Source organism: Heterodontus francisci, chromosome 24, assembly GCF_036365525.1.
Source record: "Heterodontus francisci isolate sHetFra1 chromosome 24, sHetFra1.hap1, whole genome shotgun sequence".
Lineage (NCBI taxonomy): Eukaryota > Metazoa > Chordata > Chondrichthyes > Heterodontiformes > Heterodontidae > Heterodontus > Heterodontus francisci.
In genome coordinates, this window is record NC_090394.1 from 73,684,463 (window position 1) to 73,706,995 (window position 22,533).

The window sequence follows — 22,533 nt, forward strand, 5'->3', positions numbered from 1 at the left end:
TTGAGGGCCCTGTCAACCACAGTGGGGGGAAGTCCTCGGTTGAGGAAACAGGAGGTCATATCAGAAGCACCGTCATGGAAGGTAGCATCATCAGAGCAGATGCGTCGGAGACGGAGAAACTGGGAGAATGGAATGGAGTCCTTACAGGAGGTAGGGTGTGAAGAAGTGTAGTCGAGGTAGCTGTGGGAGTCAGTGGGCTTATAATGGATATTGGTAGACAACCTATCCCCAGAGATGGAGACAGAGAAGTCGAGGAAGGGAAGGGAAGTGTCAGAGATGGACCATGTAAAGGAGAGAGAAGGGTGGAAATTGGAAGCAAAGTTGATAAAGTTTTCTAGTTCGGGGCGGTCTAGTCAATTTTGTTTCTCTATCTCTAGCCCAGGAATGTTGATGCCAATTGTATTAACATGATGCTGCCCCACTAGAGACCAGAAACCTATCTTATCAATTGGTAATGATGCTCTGCTCTGTCACTCAGACCAAGATACCACAAACATCTGAACACCCCATTAATACAACACATACAAATATTACCAAGTCTTAACTGACATCCCAAGTGGGCAGTTTGAAAATGATGCCATGTACTGATTTCCTCCCATAACTAGGCCAACACCAGATACTGCTATTCAAAATGCAAGGTGAGAGAATGCAAAGTAAAACTTGAGCGCAGACACCAAATTGGTTTAAGAAAATTAATAGGCTGCTCTTTCAAAGAGTCAGCACAGTCCCATTCTATGAAAAAGTCAGAAAAGTGATATCAGAGTGAGGGGGAGGGTAACTAGAGTAGAGTAGCCCACAGATCAATGCTGGGACACCTCCTGCTTCTAATTTATATAAACCCAATGCAAACAGGTTACATTTGCAGATGTTAAGAAACTTAGGAGAGCAGAAGGGAACCTACAGAAGCAATTAGATAAAAATCTGCCAGTGGATGAGTTGGTCGATGAAACTGAAGTCTATAACTGTCCGTACTCTTTACATAAGAGGTGAATTGTTATTGTCTCCTTGGTAATGGACATAAAGAGACAATATACAGATTTCACACTTGTTTGAGTTATGGTTAGGGCAGGCTTTTTTTTTTTTTTGAAGAGAGGCTGGTAGATATGAACTGGAGATAAGTTGTACCAACCAGATAAGTATAAAAAAGGAACAAAGTGCAAACCACGCTTTGATAGATTTCTAGTCAAGGATCTTTATACACAAGTGATATGGCCTTTAGCCAAAAGCACTTGAAGTACAAATCAAACTGCAAGTACTCCCCCAACTGAACCACCACTAAAGCAAAAATCAAGTTGCTGTACACAGAACAAGCTGAAGAAAACTTTAAGACATTAGCCATACAGCATAGCAAGTTCTACAAAATATATTGCTTCAATTACAGAACACCTACAGGAAAATATGGGGCCCTTCGGACTCAGACCTGAGCACGGGATCCTGTGGCAGGAATGATTGCAGACACCCTATGCAGTGACTGAGTTTTGACAACATAAAACTGTGCAGTTTTCCATCCCATTAGGGGTTGGAAAAATCCAAGCAACTCAATCCTATTCATGCTTACATTTCTTGCTTGTTAGATTGTCCTGTTTGGATGCCATGAGGCCTGCAGGTTTGTTCCCCAGCACTGTTGCCTCATTGGGATGGATGCATCCTAAATAACACCAAAATTTAAGAGGCGTTCAAAAAAAAAAACGAGTGGTTTTGATAGTTTCTCCTTATGTACTGTTTCCTATGGCAGAAGGGTCTGTAACCAGAGGACAGATTTAAGTTAATTTGCAAGACAAGCCAGAAGGGAGTTGAGAATTTAATAGTGAGTTGTGATCTAGAATGTGTTGCCTGAAAAAGGTGGAAGTAAATGCAATAGTAATTTCAAAAGGGAACTGAATACTCAAAAGGGGAGAAAATTGCAAGGGCATGGGGAACAGGCAGGGGGTAGGAGGACTAATTGGATATCTTTCACAACAGGCCGAATGGCTGCCTTCTGTGCTGCAAGATTCTATGATCTTTTGGCACCTGCAGACAGAGATATGCAAACAAATGAGAACATTTCAATTCCATGGCTCACAATCCACATCTATATCCAAGTTGCCAAGGACATTCCTGATAGATTATATAGACACTTCTGCTCATCAAGATACTTAAATCAGTAGACAGAGTAGCTAGTTAAAAACACAGCAATACGAGGATGCAAATTTAACTGTAGCATTTTCAGTTGCAATTCAAGGATCCAGTAAGGTGAAGAACTTGTATTTGCCTGTATATTAACTATTCATAAGGGGGGGGGGGGGGCGGAAATCAGTATTAGTCACTTGCAGGCATTCAATTGTCATGCTTTTCTTTTTAAAGATCACATTTCAATTTCTGTCAAACAAATCACAGAATGAAGGCAAGTCATCTGTGGTAGTTTATACACAATTGCAGAGAATTGACAGTAAAAAAGTATTTAAATTTGGCCACAGGTAGGCTGGTCGCTTTGATCCAGTTAGCCGAAGCTGGCTCCACAATTTGGGCATCTCCGCTGTCGCAGTGCCAAGCAAAAGAGGATCCCAATCGGGAAAAATAATATTGCACACAGCACACCCAGGCAAGTGAAGTCATCTTCCAGAACACCAACCCTGTTAAAACAAAAACACATTCAATTAAAAAGTCAGCTTCCTCCCCTCATTTCCTTACACCTGTGGGAACCTATTCATGCCATGGAATAAACATGCAGTTTCAGTGAGATACTGGGGATAATAGGATTAAATTGAGTACCAACTGTAGAGAGACTAGGCTTGTATTCCCTTGAATATAGATATTAAAGGAGTGATCCAAAAGCAGTGTTTATGATAAAAGGATTTGATAGTTTCCATCAATCCATCCTATCCACCGTATTTCCTCCTGTGGGCTAATTCATCTTGTTAAAAAAAAAAGATAACCTTTAGGGATGAATGACCATAATGTAATAGAATTTTACATGATGTTTGAAAACAGGGTAGTTCAATCTGAAGCCAGGGTGTTAAATCTGAACAAGGAAATGAAGGTATGAGGGGCAAATTGGCTGAGGTGGATTGGGAAAATACATTAAAAAGGTATGAAAGTGCATAGACAATGGATAGCTGTCAAAGAATTATTACATAGTTTACAGCAACTATGCATTCCTTCAAGGGACAATAGCTCCAAAAGTAAAGGCAGTCAACTGCAGCTACCAAAGGAAGTTAAGGCTTGTATAAGATTAAAAGAAAAGGCCTATAAAGTTGCCAGAAATAGTGGTAAACCGAAGGATTGGGAGTATTTTAGAATACAAATGAGGACCAAGAAACTGATAAAGGGAGAATAGAATATGAATGTAAACCAACAAAAACAGACTGTAAAAGCTTCTATTGGTACGTAAAAAGGAAACGTCTGGCTAAGACAAATGTGGGTCATAGAACATTAGAGCGCAGTACAGGCCCTTCAGCCCTCGATGTTGCGCCGACCATTACAGTCCATTACAGGCAGAGTCAGGATAATCTATAATGGGGAATAGAGAAATGACAAAGAAGCTAAATGATTACTTTGTGTCTGTCTTCACTGAGGACAATACAAGAAATCTCCCAGAATTAGAGATCCAAGGGACTGGAGAGATTGGAGGAATTGAAGGAAATTAGTACTGACAAGAAAGGAGGTTGTACTGGAGAAATCTGTGGGGCTGAAGGTTGATAAGTCCCCAGGACCTGATATTTGATATCCCAGTGTTGAAACAGGTAGCTATAGAGATAGTGGATGCACTGATCATCTTCCAAAATTCTATAGATTCTGGAAGGTCACAAATGTAACCCCACTATTTGAGGGAGGGAGAAACTACAGACCTGTAGTTCAGGGAGTGTGTGGGGGGGAAATTACCTGGACACTTTCAGGAGACAGTCACACCCCTTAGATTAATCACATCAAATTTGGACTGTGGTCAGGGACAGGAGGGTGTGACTGAGTGAGGCAGGTATGGGGATCCAGAATTTAGCTTTGGAGCCTCAACCAGTGCCCTTATCCAATAGGTACAAGATTCTTGCTCCCAGTGTGGACGAGGGCACAGGCTGTTTGGGAGGATGAGCAAACTGACCACAGCACCGTGGTTCAGAGTACCATTCAAGTGGGGGGAGAAAAAAAGAGAAATATAGTTGTAATAGGGGATAGCATAGATAGGGGAATAGATACTGTTCTCTGCAGCAAAGACGGAGTCCCACAGGCTGTGTTGCCAACCTGGTGCCAAGGTTAAGGACATCTCTTCTGGGCTGAGAGGAACTTGGAGTGGGAGGGGAAGGATCCAGTTGTCATGGTCCACGCAGGTACCAACATAGGTAGGACTAGGAAAGAGGTTCTGCTGAGGGACTATGAGCAGCTCGGGGGCTAAATTAAAAAACAGAACCACAAAAGGTATCCGGATTACTACCTGAGCCATGTGCAAATTGGCATAGGGTAAATAAAATGAGGGGGGTAAATGCATGGCTCAAAGATTGGTGTGGGAGAAATGGGTTCCAATTCATGGGGCACTGGCACCAGTACTGGGGAAGGAGAGCGCTGTTCCGTTGGGACGGGCTTAATTTGAACCATGCTGGGACCAGTGTTCTGGCAAATCATATAACTAGGGTTGTAGATAGGACTTTAAACTAAATAGTTTGGGTGGGGGGGGGGGGGGGGGGGGGAGAAAAAAAAAAGAGAAAGAGGGTTCAATTGAAGGGAAGTTTTAAAAAATCAAAAAGAAACGCGAGAGCAGAGGTGTAGGGTGGTGAAGAGACGAACGATAATCAAAGTGTGACAGGAAGGGGCAGAAAATATAAGCAGAAGAGTTCAGCAGAAATTAGAACCAGAATGCGTAATAATGGCAAAAAGTCAAAGCTTAAGGCTCTTTATCTGAATGCACGCAGCAATGGTAACAAAATAGATGAGTTGACAGCACAAATAGAAATAAACGAGTATGACTTGATAGCTATTACAGAGACGTGGTTGCAGGATGACCAAGGCTAGGAACTCAATATTCAAGGGTATTCGACGTTCTGGAAAAATAGGCAAAAAGGAAAAGGAGGTGGGGGTAGCTTTGTTAGTAGAGGAAGTTATTAGTGCGGTGGTGAATAGTGATATAGGTACAATAGATCGTGATGTGGAATCAGTTTGGGTGGAAATAAGGATTAGCAAGGGGAAGGAGTCATGGGTGGGAGTCATCTATGAGCCCCCGAAGAGTTGCCTCACTGTCGGACAAAGTATAAATCGGGAAATAATGGAGGCGTGTAAGAAGGGCGCTACAATTGTCATGGGCGATTTTAATCTGCATACTGACTGGACAAATCAGATTGGCAGAGGTAACATGGAAGACTAATTTGTACAGTGCATCAGGGATTGTTACTTAGAGCAATACATTGCAGAACCTACCCGGGAACAGGCTATTTTAGATCTAATGTGAAATGAGTTAGGATTAATGAGATATTGTAGTTAAGGATCCTGTAGGTGGTGACAATCACATGGTAGAATTTCAAATTCAGTTTGGGGCCGAGCAACTCTGGTCTCAAACCGGTGTCTTCAACTTAAACAAGGGCAATTACGGAGATATGAAGAATGTTGTCTAAAGCGGGCTAGGAAAATAGACTAAGGGGAATGTCAGTGGATGAGCAGTGGCAGACATTTAAGCAGATATTTCATAACGCTCAGCAAAAATTTATCCTGGTCAAAAAGGACTCAATGAGAAGGATGAACCACCCATGGTTAACGAAGGCAATCAAGGAGAGTATCCAATCAAAAATTAAGGCATACAAAGCAGCAAAAACTAGTGGTAGGCCAGAGGATTGTTTTTTTTGGGAACCAGCAGCAGATGACTAAAAAGCTAATAAAGAGGGAGAAAATTGATAAAAGTACATTGGCAATTATAAAAACAAACAGCTTCTACGGCTATATAAAAAGGAAGACAGTAGCTAAAGTAAGTGTGGGACCCTTAGAGGATGAGACTGGGGAATTAATAACAGGGAAACGGCAAATAATTTAAACCAGTATTTTGCATCAGTCTTCACGGTGGAGGACATGAGAATCATCCCACAGATATCAGATAAGCAAGGAGCTAATGGGAGGAAAGATCTTGTAACAGTCTCTATCGTGAGGGACAAAGTATTTGACAAACTAATGGGACTAAAGGCAGACACGTCACCAGGACCTGATGGCCTACATCCAAGGGTAGGAAAGGAAGTGGCTGCAGAGATAGTGGTGGCATTGGTTGAAACATTCCAGAACTCATGGGATTCCGGGAGGGTCCCAGCAGATTGGAAAACTGCTAATGTGACGCCCCGTTCAAGGGCGGGAGACAAAAAGCAGCAAACTACAGGCCAGTCAGCCTAACATCGGTCGTTGGGAAAATGCTACAGTCCATTAAGGAAGAAATAGCAGGACATTTAGAAAAGCTGAACAGAATCAAAGAGTCAACATGGTTTTGTGAAAGGGAAATCATGTTTGACAAATTTGCTAGTTACTTGGAGGATATAACAAGCAGTTCAGAAAGTGGGAACTGGTAGATGTAGTGTATTTAGATTTCCAGAAGGCATTCGATAAGGTGCCACACAAAAGACCATTGTACAAGATAGGAGCTCACGGTATTGGGGGTAATGTATTAGCGTGGATTGAGGATTGGTTAACTCACAGAAGAGAGTCGGGATTAATGGGTCTTTTTCAGGTTGGAAAGACATAACTAGTGGAGTGCCACAAGGATCAGTCCTAGGGCCTCAATTATTTACTATCTATATTAATGACTTGGAGGAAGGGGCACAGTGTAATATATCCAAATTTGCCGACGCTACAAAAATAGGTGGGAGGACATGTTGTGATGAGGACATAAGGAATCTGCAAGGGGATATAGATAGGTTGAGTGAGTAGACAAAAAAAACTTGGCAGATGGAGTTTAATGTAGGAAAGTGAGAGGTCATGCATTTTGGTAGGAAAAAAATCAAAAGGCAGATTATTTAAACGGAGAGACTCTTCAAAAAAAAAAAAGGGCAGCAGAGGGATCTGGGTGTTCTCGTGCACGAAACAAAAAGTTAGCATGCAGGTGCAGCAAGTAATTAAGGCAGAAAATTGAATTTTGGCCTTTATTGCTGGGGGTTGGAGATTAAAAATTGGGAAGTCTTGTTACAACTGAACAGGGTGTTGGTGAGGCCGCACCTGGAGTACTGTGTACAGTTTTGGTCCCCATATTTAAGAAAGGATATACTGGCATTGGAGGCAGTTCAAAAGAGATTCACTAGACTGATTCCTGGGATGAAGGGGTTGACTTATCAAGAACAGCTAAACAGGTTAGGCCTTTATTCATCAGAGTTTAGAAGAATGAGGGATGATCTTATTGAAACATACAAGATTTGAGGGGGCTTGACAGGGTTGATGTTGAGATGTTGTTTCTACTAGTGGGGGAATCTTGAAATAGGAGATATAGTTACAGAATAAGGGGACATTTAAAACTGAGATGCAAAGGAATTTCCTCTCAGAGGGTAATGAATGTCTAGAATTCTCTACCCGAGTGTTGTGGGGCGGCAGAGTGGTGCAGTGGTTAGCACCGCAGCCTCACAGCTCCAGCGACCCAGGTTCAATTCTGGGTACTGCCTGTGTGGAGTTTGCAAGTTCTCCCTGTGTCTGCGTGGGTTTCCTCCGGGTGCTCCGGTTTCCTCCCACATGCCAAAGACTTGCAGGTTGATAGGTAAATTGGCCATTAGAAATTGCCCCTAGTATAGGTAGGTGGTAGGGAAAATATAGGGACAGGTGGGGATGTGGTAGGAATAGGAAATTAGTGTAGGATTAGTATAAATGGGTGGTTGATGGTCGGCACAGACTCAGTGGGCCGAAGGGCCTGTTTCAGTGCTGTATCTCTAAACTAAACTAGATCACTGAAAGTATTTAAAGAGGATGTAGATACATTTTTGAAATATCGGGGAGTTGAGGGCTATGAGGAACTGGCACAAAAGAGGAGCGGAGGTCTGGGCAGATCAGCCATGATCGTATTGAATGGCGGGGCAGGCTTGAGGGGCCGAATGGCCTACTCCTGCTCCTATTATGTTCGCCTTACATCAGTAGTAGGGAAAATGTTATTCTAAGGGATGTGATAAATGGACACTTGGATAATAATGATCTGACTGGGCATAGTCAACATGGATTTATGAATGGGAAATAACGTTTGACAAACCTGTTGGTGTTTTTTGAGGATGTTACAGAATTGTTAAAGGGGAATAAGTGGACATGGTATATTTGGATTTTCAGAAAGCTTTTGATAAAGTCCCCCACAGAAGGTTGGTTAGCAAAATTAAAGCACATGGGATAGGTGGTAATATACTGGCATGGATTAAGGATTGGTTAACAGGCAGAGACCATGGGGTACCGCAAGGATCAGTACTCGGGGCCCCAGCTGTTCACAATATATATCAATGATTTGGATGTGGGGATCATATGTAATATTTCCTAGTTCGCGGATGACAAAACGAGGTAGGAATGTGTGTTGTGAAAATGCAAAGCAGCTTCAGGGGGATTTGGACAGACTTAGTGAGTGGACAAGAATGTAGCAGATGGAATATAATGTGGAAAAATGTGAGGTTATCCATTTTGGTAGGAGGAATAACTGTGCAGAGTACTTCTTAAATGGTAAGAGATTAGAAAGTGTAGATGTACAAAGGGACCAGGGTGTCCTGGTCAATAAGTCACTGAAAGCCAACATGCAGGTGCAGCAAGTAATTACGGCAGCTGTTATGTTAGCCTTTATCGCAAATTGATGAGTACAGGAGTAGCAAAATCTTGCTTCAATTGTATAGAATCTTAGTTAGACCACACCTGGAGTACTGTGTGCAGTTTTGGTCCCCTTACTTTAGGAAGGATATTACCACCATAGAGGGAGTGCAACGAAGATTCACCAGACTTGTTCCCAGGGTGGCAGGACTGTCCTATGGAGAGAGATTGGGGAAACTGGGCCTTTATTCTCTAGAGTTTCAAGGAATGAGAGGTGATCTCATTGAAACCTACAAAATACTTAAAGGGATAGACAGGGTAGATGCAGGTAAGACGTTCTCCTTGGTTGGGGAGCCTAGAACCAGAGGACACAATTTCAAAATAAGGGGGAAGCCACTTAGGACAGAGATGAGGAGAAATTTCTTTACGCAGAGGGTTGTGAATCTTTGGAATTCTCCACCCCAGAGGGCGGTGGAAGCTCAGTCATTGAGTAAGTTTAGAGATTGACTGATTTGTAAATACCAATGACAAAGGGATATGGGGATAGTGTTGAAAAAAAGGCACTGAAGTGGATGATCACACATGATCAATCTTAATGGCAGAGCAGGCTTGATGAGCTGAATGGCCTACTCCTGCTCCTATGTTCCTATGTTCCTATGTGTCCAGAACAAGGGGATATAACCCTAAAATTAGAGCTAGGCCATTCAGGGGTGATGTCTGGAAGCACGTCACACAAGTTCCAGATTGCCATACTGTTTCTTCCCCACTGCCCAAAAAAATGGTCGAGGAAGTGGGGGTCAGGGAGCTGTATTCATCCAGGCAAGTGGAGAGTATTCCATCACACTCCTGACTTGTACCTTGATGGTGAACAGGTTTGGAGTCAGGAGGTGGGTTACTCCCTACAGAGTTCCCAGCCTCTGACCTGCTCTTGTAACCACAGTATTTATGTGGCTGCTCCAGTTCAGTATCTGGTCAATGATAACCCCCAAAATAGCACTTTATGGCATGAATGCTACCTGCCACTTATCAGCCCAAGCCTGATTTTTGTTCAGCTCTTGCTGCATCTGGGCACAGCCTGCTTCAGTAACTCAGGAGTTGAGAATGGTATTGAACAGTGAACATCCCCACTTCTGACTTTATGATGGAGGCAAGCTCACTGAAGCAGCTGACGATTGTTGGGCCGAGGACACTCTCCTGAGGAACTTCTGCAGCTATGTCACAGGGCTTAGATATTTGGCCTCCAACAACTACAATCATCTTCCTTTGTGGATATGACTCCAGCCAGTGGAGAGTTTTCCCCGACTCCCATTGACTTCAACATTGAGGGCCCCTTGATACCACGCTTGGTCAAATGCTGCTTTGTGTCAAAGGAAGTAACTCTCACCTCTGGAAGTGGAGCTCTTTTGTCCATGTTTGAACCAAGGCTGTAATGAGCTCAGGAATTGAGTGGCCCTAGTGGAACCCAAACTGAGCATTACTGAGCAGGTTATTGCTGAGTAAGTTCCATTTGATAACACCTTCAGTCACTTTGCTGATGGAAAAGACTGATGGGCAGTAATTGGCTGGATTGGATTTGGCCTGCTTTTTGTTGACAGGACATAGCTGGGCAATTTTCCACATTGTCCAATAGATGCCAGTGTTGTAGTTGTTCTGGAACAGCTTGGTAAGGGGCACAGCTAGTTCTGGAGCACAAGTCTACAGTACTACATCCAGGCTGTTGTCAGAGCCCATAGCCTTTGCTGTATCCAGTGCCTTTTTGACATCACGTGGAGTGAATAGAATTGGCTGAAGACTAGCATCTATAATGCTGGGGACTTCAGAAGGAGGTTAAGATGAATCACCCACTCAACGCTTCTGTCAAATGCTTCAGTCCGTTCTTTTACACTGGCATGCTGGGCTCCCCCATGATTGAGGATGGGGATGTTTGTGGAGCCTCCTACTCCAGTTAGTTGTTTAATTGTCCATGATTGGATGTGGCAGGACTGCAGAGCTTAGATCTGATCCATTGATGAGTTGAAAGCACTTGTACTTAGCTTTCCAGTTCGAGATGTTAGCTGTTTATAAGGTTGTGTGCGCTACATTGCTTCTAGAATGAGAAAAATGGGAAAAATAGTGTACTTATAGTAAAGCATCTTAGACTCATTTGAAATTTGAGAAGTCTGTGTAAAATAGTTTTAAAACTGATCCTCTCTTGCTTCCCCACCAGCCCTCATTTCACAATGAAGAGGAAGTCAATGGGCTTGGAGTGACAGGGTGATTGTCTCGGTACTTCCGTCTGATGTACTCAAAGTTCCAACACATTGGCCCAGATTCTGCAGTAATAATGCAACAAAACCATCAATGTTCAGCATCATTACCACTGATAAAATGGACAGTAAATTCTGGCATCCATGTATGTGTATTTTAATGGGATATTCCAGAATTGCTGTCAGCAATTTGCTGTTCCTCCTTGGGGTGTGAAGTCCACACTGACAGCAATCTTGAACTGATGTGAACTTCCCCTTTCACAATGTAAAAAAAACATAGAAAAGTTACACTTTGTTAATGAGGTGTAACTGGGTTTTTAAAACAGCATATTAAGTCATGACTACCGAACAACTTCTTTGGCTCTGAAAAACTAACTTTATATTTGTGGAATTGCTGTAGGATTACGAGTATGTTAAAAATCTAAGGAATTTTAAGATTGATACTTCAACTTCTACCTTATTCCCATGTATTATGTCTCAATCATTCACAAATTTGACAGCAAAATAATCAGTGCATTTTACTTCCTGGCTTGCTGTCTGAGAATTCGTCAATGTGATTGGCTACTTAGCCTGTTTGATGACTTCACTGCTGCTGGATGCCTTGAGCTCCCCTAGACTTAGTACAAACTAATTTTTTTTTTTTATTCGTTCATGGGATGTGGGCATCATTGGCAAGGCCAGCATTTATTGCCCATCCCCAATTGCCCTTGAGTAGGTGGTGAGCTGCCTTCTTGAACTGCTGCAGTCCATGTGGGGTAGGTACACTCACAGTGCTATTGACTTCATTGCAGTTAGATACAACTGAGTGACTTGCTAGGCCATTTCAGAGGGCATTTATGAGTTAACCACATTGCTGTGGGTCTGGAGTCACATGTAGATCAGACCAGGTAAGGACAGCAGATTTCCTTCACTAAAGGAAATGAGTGAACCAGATAGGTTGCAACAAAAATCAATAGTTTCATGGCCATCATTAAATCTAGAATTAAAAGCTAGTCTATTAATTGAATGCAAATTCCATCTCCTGCCATGGTAGAATTCGAACCCATGTCCCCAGAGCAATTCCCTAGGTCTCTGGGTTACTAGTCCAGTGACAATACTACACCAGCGCCTCCCCCTAATCTGGAAAGGGGAAATCGACGCCAATGACCGCTAGATCTGTTAGCACGTCACTGCAACCGTGATATAAGGAAACATTTAACACTGCACGTGGTTAGGATCTAGAGTGCTCAGCCCGAGGGCGAGATGGAGACAGATTCAAATCAAGGTCTTCAAAAGAGACTTCGATAATTATCTGAAGCAAAAAAATTTGCAGGGCTATGAGGAAAAAGGCGGACGAGTGGGACTAGGCGAGTTGCACTTGCGAGCCGGCAGACATGGGCCGAATGTGCTCCTTTTGTGCTTTAACAATTCTATGATAATCTGGGCCAATGTACAACATAAAAAAGGAACCACGCACACCAAATACAATTGATGTACAGAAACGGGCTTTTACTAGAATGCTGAGACAGAACACCAGCCAGAGGGCATTTAAACTAGTTTCCTTACCTTAAAAACAAAACAATTTTAGTGCCAAAAAAACAGGAATTAGAAGAAAATAATGAATTTTACCTAGTGAGGGGCTGAAGAATACTTAACCACAAGGAAATATACTATCTGGGAGGGGTTGAGCGGGGGAGCATGGCCAGTGATGACAGAAGGGGAGGGGAGGAGACCGGGAGTGGGGGTAAAGAGAGGATGAGAAATTATCCCCTTAGCCAACCAACAAAACTAACAAAAGCAGGACCATTTCTATGGGATTAGTGGAATGGGAGCAGCAAAGAGACAGGGAAACACGAGAAAAGGATTTTAAAATAATTTCCAATAATTGGTTGTGGCAAGAAACAGCAGCACCAGTTTTTAAAGAACAGTTGTTTTTTTTTTCTTACACAACAATTGTTTCATCATTCAGAATATTTAGTAAAAAAACTTCCCATTTTCTCCTGGCCAAGAAGCTCAAAAACAAACATTTTAATGCAGCTAGAACTCTTAAAAAAGCAAATTATGTGATTAAATTTAGTTATAGCTGCTTTTCAACAAAGTCCAGTAAAGTATAACTCCAACAGCATTCACGGTCAGTGAACTCAATAATGCTCTGCCCATGTGACGTCAGATTCCAGTTTGAAACATCCATTTCCAAGAAGTCAGCTGATCAACAAGGAAATCTTTCCAGCATAACTTTCATTTAGACCATGTGATCAAAAGTTAAAGGGGAAATGGGGAGAGAGAAGGAGAGAAGGACAGGGGGGGGGGGGCAGAAGAGAGAAGGAGGGGGGGGGCAGAAGAGAGAAGGAGAGGGGGGGGCAGAAGAGAGAAGGAGAGGGGGGGGCAGAAGAGAGAAGGAGAGGGGGGGGCAGAAGAGAGAAGGAGAGGGGGGGGCAGAAGAGAGAAGGAGAGGGGGGGGCAGAAGAGAGAAGGAGAGGGGGGGGCAGAAGAGAGAAGGAGAGGGGGGGGCAGAAGAGAGAAGGAGAGGGGGGGGCAGAAGAGAGAAGGAGAGGGGGGGCAGAAGAGAGAAGGAGAGGGGGGGGCAGAAGAGAGAAGGAGAGGGGGGGGCAGAAGAGAGAAGGAGAGGGGGGGGCAGAAGAGAGAAGGAGAGGGGGGGGCAGAAGAGAGAAGGAGAGGGGGGGGCAGAAGAGAGAAGGAGAGGGGGGGGGCAGAAGAGAGAAGGAGAGGGGGGGGGCAGAAGAGAGAAGGAGAGGGGGGGGGCAGAAGAGAGAAGGAGAGGGGGGGGGCAGAAGAGAGAAGGAGAGGGGGGGGGCAGAAGAGAGAAGGAGAGGGGGGGCAGAAGAGAGAAGGAGAGGGGGGGGCAGAAGAGAGAAGGAGAGGGGGGGGCAGAAGAGAGAAGGAGAGGGGGGGGCAGAAGAGAGAAGGAGAGGGGGGGGCAGAAGAGAGAAGGAGAGGGGGGGGCAGAAGAGAGAAGGAGAGGGGGGGGCAGAAGAGAGAAGGAGAGGGGGGGGCAGAAGAGAGAAGGAGAGGGGGGGGCAGAAGAGAGAAGGAGAGGGGGGGCAGAAGAGAGAAGGAGAGGGGGGGGCAGAAGAGAGAAGGAGAGGGGGGGGCAGAAGAGAGAAGGAGAGGGGGGGGCAGAAGAGAGAAGGAGAGGGGGGGCAGAAGAGAGAAGGAGAGGGGGGGGCAGAAGAGAGAAGGAGAGGGGGGGGCAGAAGAGAGAAGGAGAGGGGGGGGCAGAAGAGAGAAGGAGAGGGGGGGGCAGAAGAGAGAAGGAGAGGGGGGGGCAGAAGAGAGAAGGAGAGGGGGGGGCAGAAGAGAGAAGGAGAGGGGGGGGCAGAAGAGAGAAGGAGAGGGGGGGGCAGAAGAGAGAAGGAGAGGGGGGGGCAGAAGAGAGAAGGAGAGGGGGGGGCAGAAGAGAGAAGGAGAGGGGGGGGCAGAAGAGAGAAGGAGAGGGGGGGGCAGAAGAGAGAAGGAGAGGGGGGGGCAGAAGAGAGAAGGAGAGGGGGGGGCAGAAGAGAGAAGGAGAGGGGGGGGCAGAAGAGAGAAGGAGAGGGGGGGGCAGAAGAGAGAAGGAGAGGGGGGGGCAGAAGAGAGAAGGAGAGGGGGGGGCAGAAGAGAGAAGGAGAGGGGGGGGCAGAAGAGAGAAGGAGAGGGGGGGGCAGAAGAGAGAAGGAGAGGGGGGGGCAGAAGAGAGAAGGAGAGGGGGGGGCAGAAGAGAGAAGGAGAGGGGGGGGCAGAAGAGAGAAGGAGAGGGGGGGGCAGAAGAGAGAAGGAGAGGGGGGGGCAGAAGAGAGAAGGAGAGGGGGGGGCAGAAGAGAGAAGGAGAGGGGGGGGCAGAAGAGAGAAGGAGAGGGGGGGGCAGAAGAGAGAAGGAGAGGGGGGGGCAGAAGAGAGAAGGAGAGGGGGGGGCAGAAGAGAGAAGGAGAGGGGGGGGCAGAAGAGAGAAGGAGAGGGGGGGGCAGAAGAGAGAAGGAGAGGGGGGGGCAGAAGAGAGAAGGAGAGGGGGGGGCAGAAGAGAGAAGGAGAGGGGGGGGCAGAAGAGAGAAGGAGAGGGGGGGGCAGAAGAGAGAAGGAGAGGGGGGGGCAGAAGAGAGAAGGAGAGGGGGGGGCAGAAGAGAGAAGGAGAGGGGGGGGCAGAAGAGAGAAGGAGAGGGGGGGGCAGAAGAGAGAAGGAGAGGGGGGGGCAGAAGAGAGAAGGAGAGGGGGGGGCAGAAGAGAGAAGGAGAGGGGGGGGCAGAAGAGAGAAGGAGAGGGGGGGGCAGAAGAGAGAAGGAGAGGGGGGGGCAGAAGAGAGAAGGAGAGGGGGGGGCAGAAGAGAGAAGGAGAGGGGGGGGCAGAAGAGAGAAGGAGAGGGGGGGGCAGAAGAGAGAAGGAGAGGGGGGGGCAGAAGAGAGAAGGAGAGGGGGGGGCAGAAGAGAGAAGGAGAGGGGGGGGCAGAAGAGAGAAGGAGAGGGGGGGGCAGAAGAGAGAAGGAGAGGGGGGGGCAGAAGAGAGAAGGAGAGGGGGGGGCAGAAGAGAGAAGGAGAGGGGGGGGCAGAAGAGAGAAGGAGAGGGGGGGGCAGAAGAGAGAAGGAGAGGGGGGGGCAGAAGAGAGAAGGAGAGGGGGGGGCAGAAGAGAGAAGGAGAGGGGGGGGCAGAAGAGAGAAGGAGAGGGGGGGGCAGAAGAGAGAAGGAGAGGGGGGGGCAGAAGAGAGAAGGAGAGGGGGGGGCAGAAGAGAGAAGGAGAGGGGGGGGCAGAAGAGAGAAGGAGAGGGGGGGGCAGAAGAGAGAAGGAGAGGGGGGGGCAGAAGAGAGAAGGAGAGGGGGGGGCAGAAGAGAGAAGGAGAGGGGGGGGCAGAAGAGAGAAGGAGAGGGGGGGGCAGAAGAGAGAAGGAGAGGGGGGGGCAGAAGAGAGAAGGAGAGGGGGGGGCAGAAGAGAGAAGGAGAGGGGGGGGCAGAAGAGAGAAGGAGAGGGGGGGGCAGAAGAGAGAAGGAGAGGGGGGGGCAGAAGAGAGAAGGAGAGGGGGGGGCAGAAGAGAGAAGGAGAGGGGGGGGCAGAAGAGAGAAGGAGAGGGGGGGGCAGAAGAGAGAAGGAGAGGGGGGGGCAGAAGAGAGAAGGAGAGGGGGGGGCAGAAGAGAGAAGGAGAGGGGGGGGCAGAAGAGAGAAGGAGAGGGGGGGGCAGAAGAGAGAAGGAGAGGGGGGGGCAGAAGAGAGAAGGAGAGGGGGGGGCAGAAGAGAGAAGGAGAGGGGGGGGCAGAAGAGAGAAGGAGAGGGGGGGGCAGAAGAGAGAAGGAGAGGGGGGGGCAGAAGAGAGAAGGAGAGGGGGGGGCAGAAGAGAGAAGGAGAGGGGGGGGCAGAAGAGAGAAGGAGAGGGGGGGGCAGAAGAGAGAAGGAGAGGGGGGGGCAGAAGAGAGAAGGAGAGGGGGGGGCAGAAGAGAGAAGGAGAGGGGGGGGCAGAAGAGAGAAGGAGAGGGGGGGGCAGAAGAGAGAAGGAGAGGGGGGGGGGGGGATTGAGCATGCAAGGACAGGAGTGAGATGAGGACTATAAGGGAGAGAAAGGATAAAGGAGGAAGGATAATGGACCAAGGGAAGAAAAAGTGAAGACTGGAGGAGAGTGAGGGGAAGGATATTTTGCCAAAGCCTCACTGTTAGCTCTAGGGAAAAGCAGCTTCTACAATGACATCTGGAACACATGACAGTGAGTCAGTCTGTGTAGAAGTCGAAAATAGCCCTGAATCTGAATTGTGTAAAACCCCATGAGAACAATGATTACAGGAGGTCAGAGGCCAAAACCAAACAGGAAGTGTGAAGCTGAAAAAAAAAGCTGGGAAAACAATTTTAAAAACCGATACAGCCATCATCTTGGAAATAGACCCTTGGGTTCTGAAGGGTGCAAACTCTAAACTTCAACCTGTCTACTCACTTTACAGGTGTGAACTTCATATTCAAATATTACAAGTTTACATATACAATCCCTATTGAAGTTGGCCATTTCAGTTTCCCACCTGCCAAGTTTCACTAGATTTGATTCCAACAGTACAACAATTGCAATTGCCCAAATTTCTTCCCCTCTTCTTACAGAAGAGCCTCAGATGTTACCAAGGCTCAGTGGGTTACACACTTGCCTCCAAGTCAGAAGATTGTGGGTTCAATTTCCACTCCGAGACCTCGGCACAAGTTCCAGGGTGACATTTTTCAGTGCAGTACTGAGAGAGTGCTGCACTGTCAGAAATGTCATCTTTCTGGTGAAACGTTAAATAGAGGCCCCCTTGCAATATTTTAACCCTCAATCAAGAAAGAAAATAAAGAGACTTGCATTTATATTGTGCCTTTCATAAACAGGACATTTCAAAGCACTTTACAGACAATGACGTACTTTTTGAAGTGGTCACTGTTGTAAATCAGATGATCTGTTTTTGTGATGTTGTTTGAGAGATTAATATTGGCCAGGACACCAGGGGGAATGCCTTCCACTCTTCATCTCACCATGGGATCTTTTACATCCACCCAAACAGGCAGACAGGGCCTCAGTTTAACGCCTCATCCAAAGGACGGCACCAACGGGGCAGCACACCCTCAGTACTGCACTGCAACGTCAGTCTTGATTTTTGTGCTCAGGCCCCAGAGTGAGGTTTGAACCTAGAATCTTGTGACTCAGAAGCCAGAGTGCTACCCACTGAGCCACAGCTGACAACCCTAAATCATCAACACAAAAGATTATATGGTCGCTATCACTTGTTTGTGGGACCTTGCTATGCACACATTGGTTGCCATGTTTCCTACATTACAATAGTGACTGCACTTCACTGGGTGTACAACAATACAGCACTTTGGAATGTCCAGTGGTCGTGAAAGGCACGAAGTAAATGCAAGTCTTTCTTTCACATGCACAGCACTCTCCCAATTCACAAGTGGATGCTGTTGGAAGAGTAGAGTGTTAATAGGCTACTGACCATATAAGATATTGAATAGGCTGGGGTTATTTTCTCTGAAAAAGGAAAATAAAGGGAGATTTAACGGAGGTGTATAAATGAGGGGCCAAGATAGTGTGGACAAGATCTATTTTCCTTATAGCAGAGGGATCAATAACCAAGGGGCACAGATTTAAAGTAATGGATAGAAAGATTAGAGGGGCGTTGGAGAATTTTTACCCAAAGGATAATGGGGGCATCTGGAACTCACTGCCTGAAAGGGTGGTAGAGGTAGAAACCCTCAGCACATATAAAAAAATACTTGGATAAGCACCATCATATGCAATACTAAACCAGGAGCTGGAAAGTGAGATTAGGCTGGATAGATAATTTTTAGCTAACAGACATGGGCCAAATGGTCTTTGTGCTGTAAATTTTCTATGATTTTATGATAGCACAGCCAAGCCCAATCCCATACATTAGCAGTTACTGATCACAAGCAGAAACCTTGTTTGGGTTTTCCTTAGGCCAGGGACCCCAGAAGACCAGCTATCAGCCCTGGGGCCTTCTGGCCGATACTGATCGGCTTCACACTGGTTGAGTGTTATTGAGTACAGAATTTAATTTACTACTTTTCACTAAGACTCTGTAGAAGTCTCATGTATTTCACCAGTAAAAAAAAAGTCACTTTGTAGAACATAATGTAATGGCAACATTAACACTATTGTGTCAATTCCTCAAAATTAGAAAAGGGACAGGAGATAAAATAGACCCATAACCACATCCAGACAAATCCTTGAACACTGAAATGTCAACATAAAAGATGCTGCATGTACTTTAAGTCTACTTTTATTTTAGGGTGTAGAAGGATATAAACATTAAAAGACTCACTATCCATGGCATCCCAATGGTGCAATGAGAGGTGTCAGAACAATTGTTTTATAACACAACCCAGAGGACCTGATCAGGGCCTTTCCCATCTATACAGCTCGCTGGGTAAACTTGCCGAGCTACCGGGGCATTTTAAAGGTAGCAACAGACTAAAAACTGGGGCACCCAAATATTGGCAGTTCCACCCAACTGCACCAAGATACTCAGGTTAAAAGCTCTATTTCATTGGATCAACATGGGTTTGAGGCAGCTGTGGATTAATCCAGTCACAGCAATTACATAATCTGAAGACTGAGTGAGCTATGCAAGAACTGATCAATACCAAGGGAATTAAATTAGCCGACAATAACTGGAATCTTTTGACATGCTTGCACTAAGGCTGCTTGAAAATAAATTTGAGTGATGGTGTAAAGCATAGCATTGAAATCAGGTCTAACCAAAGACAGACTTTTTGAAGTCCAAGTTTTACTGGGAATATTTTGGGGATCTGTACAGGTTCTGGAGAATGCCAGTTCAGTGGTGCATGCACAAAACACTTTCTATTGTAGTGAGAATGTGATGCATCGCTCTATCCAAATTATATTGGTCAATCCAAGACAATATGACTTGATTGAGGTTCTGTCATTATGAAGCCACAGTCAGTGACCTCAAAAGTGGATATTCTACTTAAAATAATCCCACAGGTTGGATGCCAATATACCATTAGAACAGATCTTTAAATTCCTGCAGGGAAGGAATAACCAAGCCCTGCTGCTACAGTGGGGCTTTGCACTTCTGTACGGCTTAATCTGGCTAGGGAGGGCTATCTTGAAAGGTCAGCTTGTTTGTACAGTGAATAGTGGAGCCATGCAGCAAAGCAAGATCCCAGGACAGTCAGTCTTTGAAGTTAGATCTTAAGCCAGGATGGAAAGCAGGAAAACTCGAGTTCCTCTGCCTCAGGGAGCAAAGAAATAAAAAGAAAAGGCAAGTTCCTATTTGAGACTGGAACACAGCAACCCCGCTGAACCTCTTCACTTAGTTTCTGTAGGATCGGATTCCCCTCCAACTGAGAAATTTATGAAATATAAAAATCCAGGCCCACAGACATGTTTTGACCTTGTGTTTTTGAACTATAAAATACAAAAGCCAAGCTGCAGCCAACAGTACAGGGCTGGGCAGCAAGGGGTTAATTTGGACATTTAGTAAAGTGGATCAAAAGGATTCTGACATTGTCTCATGATAGCAATCAGACAATACCAGGGAAAATGCCATAATTGCATTATCCAATGGCAGATAAAGAGACTGATTACCATATACAATGGCACCAGAAACATGCCCTCAACATAATACAATTAAGGAATTGCAATACAACTAAGGCCAGCATCATAGACAATGGTACTGGCACCTGGCCATTGTAACTATGATTGGTTCCTCTCAAGGCGAGGAATGGGACATTCACACCATCAGCCTCTGAGCCAGGTGCTTTTTATTGTCTTGCCTCAAAACAGCAGGAGAATTGTTTTAAGGGTAGGAGAGCATATTGGAGTGACCAGGACTGCAGTCAGAAGGGTCAGGATTGGTCACCTTGACTCAGGACCGGACAGACCCGCCGTGATGTGGATTTAAGCGTTTTCAGCCAAATCGTAGTGATATCAGTCAGGGTTTTGGGACAAAAGCGTAGTGTTTTTACCTGCATTTTGTAAGTTTTAAAGCAGGTCGTAGTGACTTTTTTTTTATTAAGATAACTGGGAACAGCAGTCAAATCGCAGAGGGGTTTGGCTGGGAATTGGAGGTGTCAATTTTAGGCAACCGCAGAAGGATTTGTACTGGGGACAGTTTGTTTATTTTTCAACTAACCATAGAGGTCTCTAATAGGGATATTAGTGGGTTCAATAAAACAAATTTAAGGTTGAGCCAAACTGTGTCATGTGCATTTTTGTCCTTGTAATTTCTGAAGTCCAAAAGCCATCATAAGGAGGAACAGGAAAGGAACCTCCGACATTTCCCATCACGAGTAGAAACCTTAATTCCAATCCAGGTACATTTGAAAGATTAGGCACACAGGGTTCATTCCATTGAGTGTTTCTTTCCCTGTACTGGTGATTTATACTGACAACAAACTCCAGACAATAAAACCACTTCAAATCTACTTTTATCAACGTGCTAGTGATTTTTTTTTGATTCATTCATGGGATGTGGGCGTCGCTGGCCAGGCCAGCATTTATTGCCCATCCCTAATTGCCCTGGAGAAGGTGGTGGTGAGCTGTCATGAATTAAAGGCTGTAAATTTGTACACCAACATGGTCCCGGCGAGAAAACACTTCAAAACAGGGCCTGACATCACAATGTAGGCATTGACCATTTGTCCAGATACTCTTCACTGAATTACAAATACAATATGTACTGTATCACTAGAATAGCACATTGGCATCTTGGTTTCCCACCTTACAACTACACGTGAAAAGTGCTCCATTGGCTGTAAAGCACTTTTAGGAAGCCATGAGGTTGAGTGTGCTCCAGAAATGACAACTTTTCTTTCAACTATTTATAGAAACCCAAACTTACCTTCACAAAACACTTGCTAACCCTTTAACAGTGAGACACCACAAAACAAACTTTCTACAAGACACTTGCATCTTCCTCGAAATCTTAAGTTGAACTCAATTTTTCTGTTCACAAGTAATTATTTTTTTTTTAATTGTAAAGCATTGTTACCTGCAAGCGGGACATCCACCGACTACAACAACTGAAGCTGCTGCTGGTTGCTGGATGATGGTGTAAGTGCTTGAATAGTTTGGCCCTGGGCAGACAGGGGGCTGGATACCTGCAGAAGGTACATACCCTACAAAGCAAAAAAGGTGCATTAGCTGGAAGTGGGTAAGTCTCAAAACCTAACAAAATGCCATTCAACCTCTCCGAGGTAACTGGAAATGAAAATAAACATTGTGCCTTACAGAAAATATTTTAAATAACGAAAAATGGATGAAAGCAGCAATTCAGTGTAAACCCTACAGTAGCCACTGGCATATTTAAACTACAAAACACTGCCAAAAACAGTAACCAGCATATTAAGATTAAAAACAATTAACTACCCGAACAGTTGACCTAATTAAACCTCCAGAATCTTTAAAGCAGTTCGTTTTTACATTTAAGTTCAAATTTTGCTTCAGATTGGCATCTTTACTGAATCCACTGATAGAGCAATTTCCCAATCCCATTTTAAAATAAGACTTTCTCTTTCTCTCTCTAGCACCGCCCCCTCCCCTTTTCTAAATACCAAGCTAAACTCTCAGCATGAATGTAAACACGAAGAACATTTCTGTCGGCTGAATTTGAAGTTTCAGTGCAGTTACATCTACGCTGCAGTCCCCCAGGACTTTGATGAGGCTTCGGCCGGGGATTAGGTTGGGTCCGCCTGTGCAGAGTGGGGTGGAACATAAAAAGGGAAAAGAGACAGGAGAGAGATCACACCTGAGGCCGGGTAGGCGTACGGTGGAGGCTGGTATCCAGGCGGCGGGATCGTCCCGTAAGTCTGGCCGTAGGCGTAGCCCCCCTCGGACACTGTGGCGTACGCGGGCGGCCTGTCCTGCAAGAGGGGCTTGTTATCCATGGGTGAGAGCCGGGAGGAAGCAGCGGCAAGCAGGAGCTGCTCTTAGCCGGAGATAGAACGAGGCTTTGGGGGAAGGATGGGACCCTCTGTGTTAGAGGAGGTTCCCGGCACCAGGGGGAGGGGGCGGGATACAGCGACACTCTGCCGCCGCCCCACACTCTCAAGCAGCAAGGAATCACCGCCTGTCTCTGCAGGTTTGTTACACTGGCAGCGGCGCGCGCACTCCGGGGAATCCCC

At 45.8% G+C, this 22,533-nt stretch overlaps 1 protein-coding gene across 1 annotated transcript; it reads right to left on the reverse strand.

Moving 5' to 3' along the window:
* Positions 1-1,167: 1,167 nt before the first annotated feature.
* On the reverse strand, positions 1,168-22,533 carry bri3 (brain protein I3). The gene is made up of 3 exons (XM_068056572.1): positions 22,158-22,533; positions 21,402-21,528; positions 1,168-2,612 (listed from the first exon to the last, which is right to left on the reverse strand). Exons 1-3 carry the CDS (start codon positions 22,294-22,296, stop codon positions 2,480-2,482), a joined length of 399 nt encoding a protein of 132 aa, XP_067912673.1. The 5' UTR covers positions 22,297-22,533; the 3' UTR covers positions 1,168-2,479.

What these genes read in the sequence shown, in the direction of transcription:
- bri3 (XM_068056572.1), bottom strand. Translation starts at nt 22,296, where the DNA reads ATGGATAACAAGCCCCTCTTGCAGGACAGGCCGCCCGCGTACGCCACA. An exon ending in GTACGCCTACCCGGCCTCAG is followed by an intron (nt 21,529 to 22,157) that starts GTGTGATCTCTC and finishes TTTGCTTTGTAG; the next exon opens with GGTATGTACCTTCTGCAGGT. An exon ending in GGTGGATGTCCCGCTTGCAG is followed by an intron (nt 2,613 to 21,401) that starts GTAACAATGCTT and finishes TTGTTTTAACAG; the next exon opens with GGTTGGTGTTCTGGAAGATG.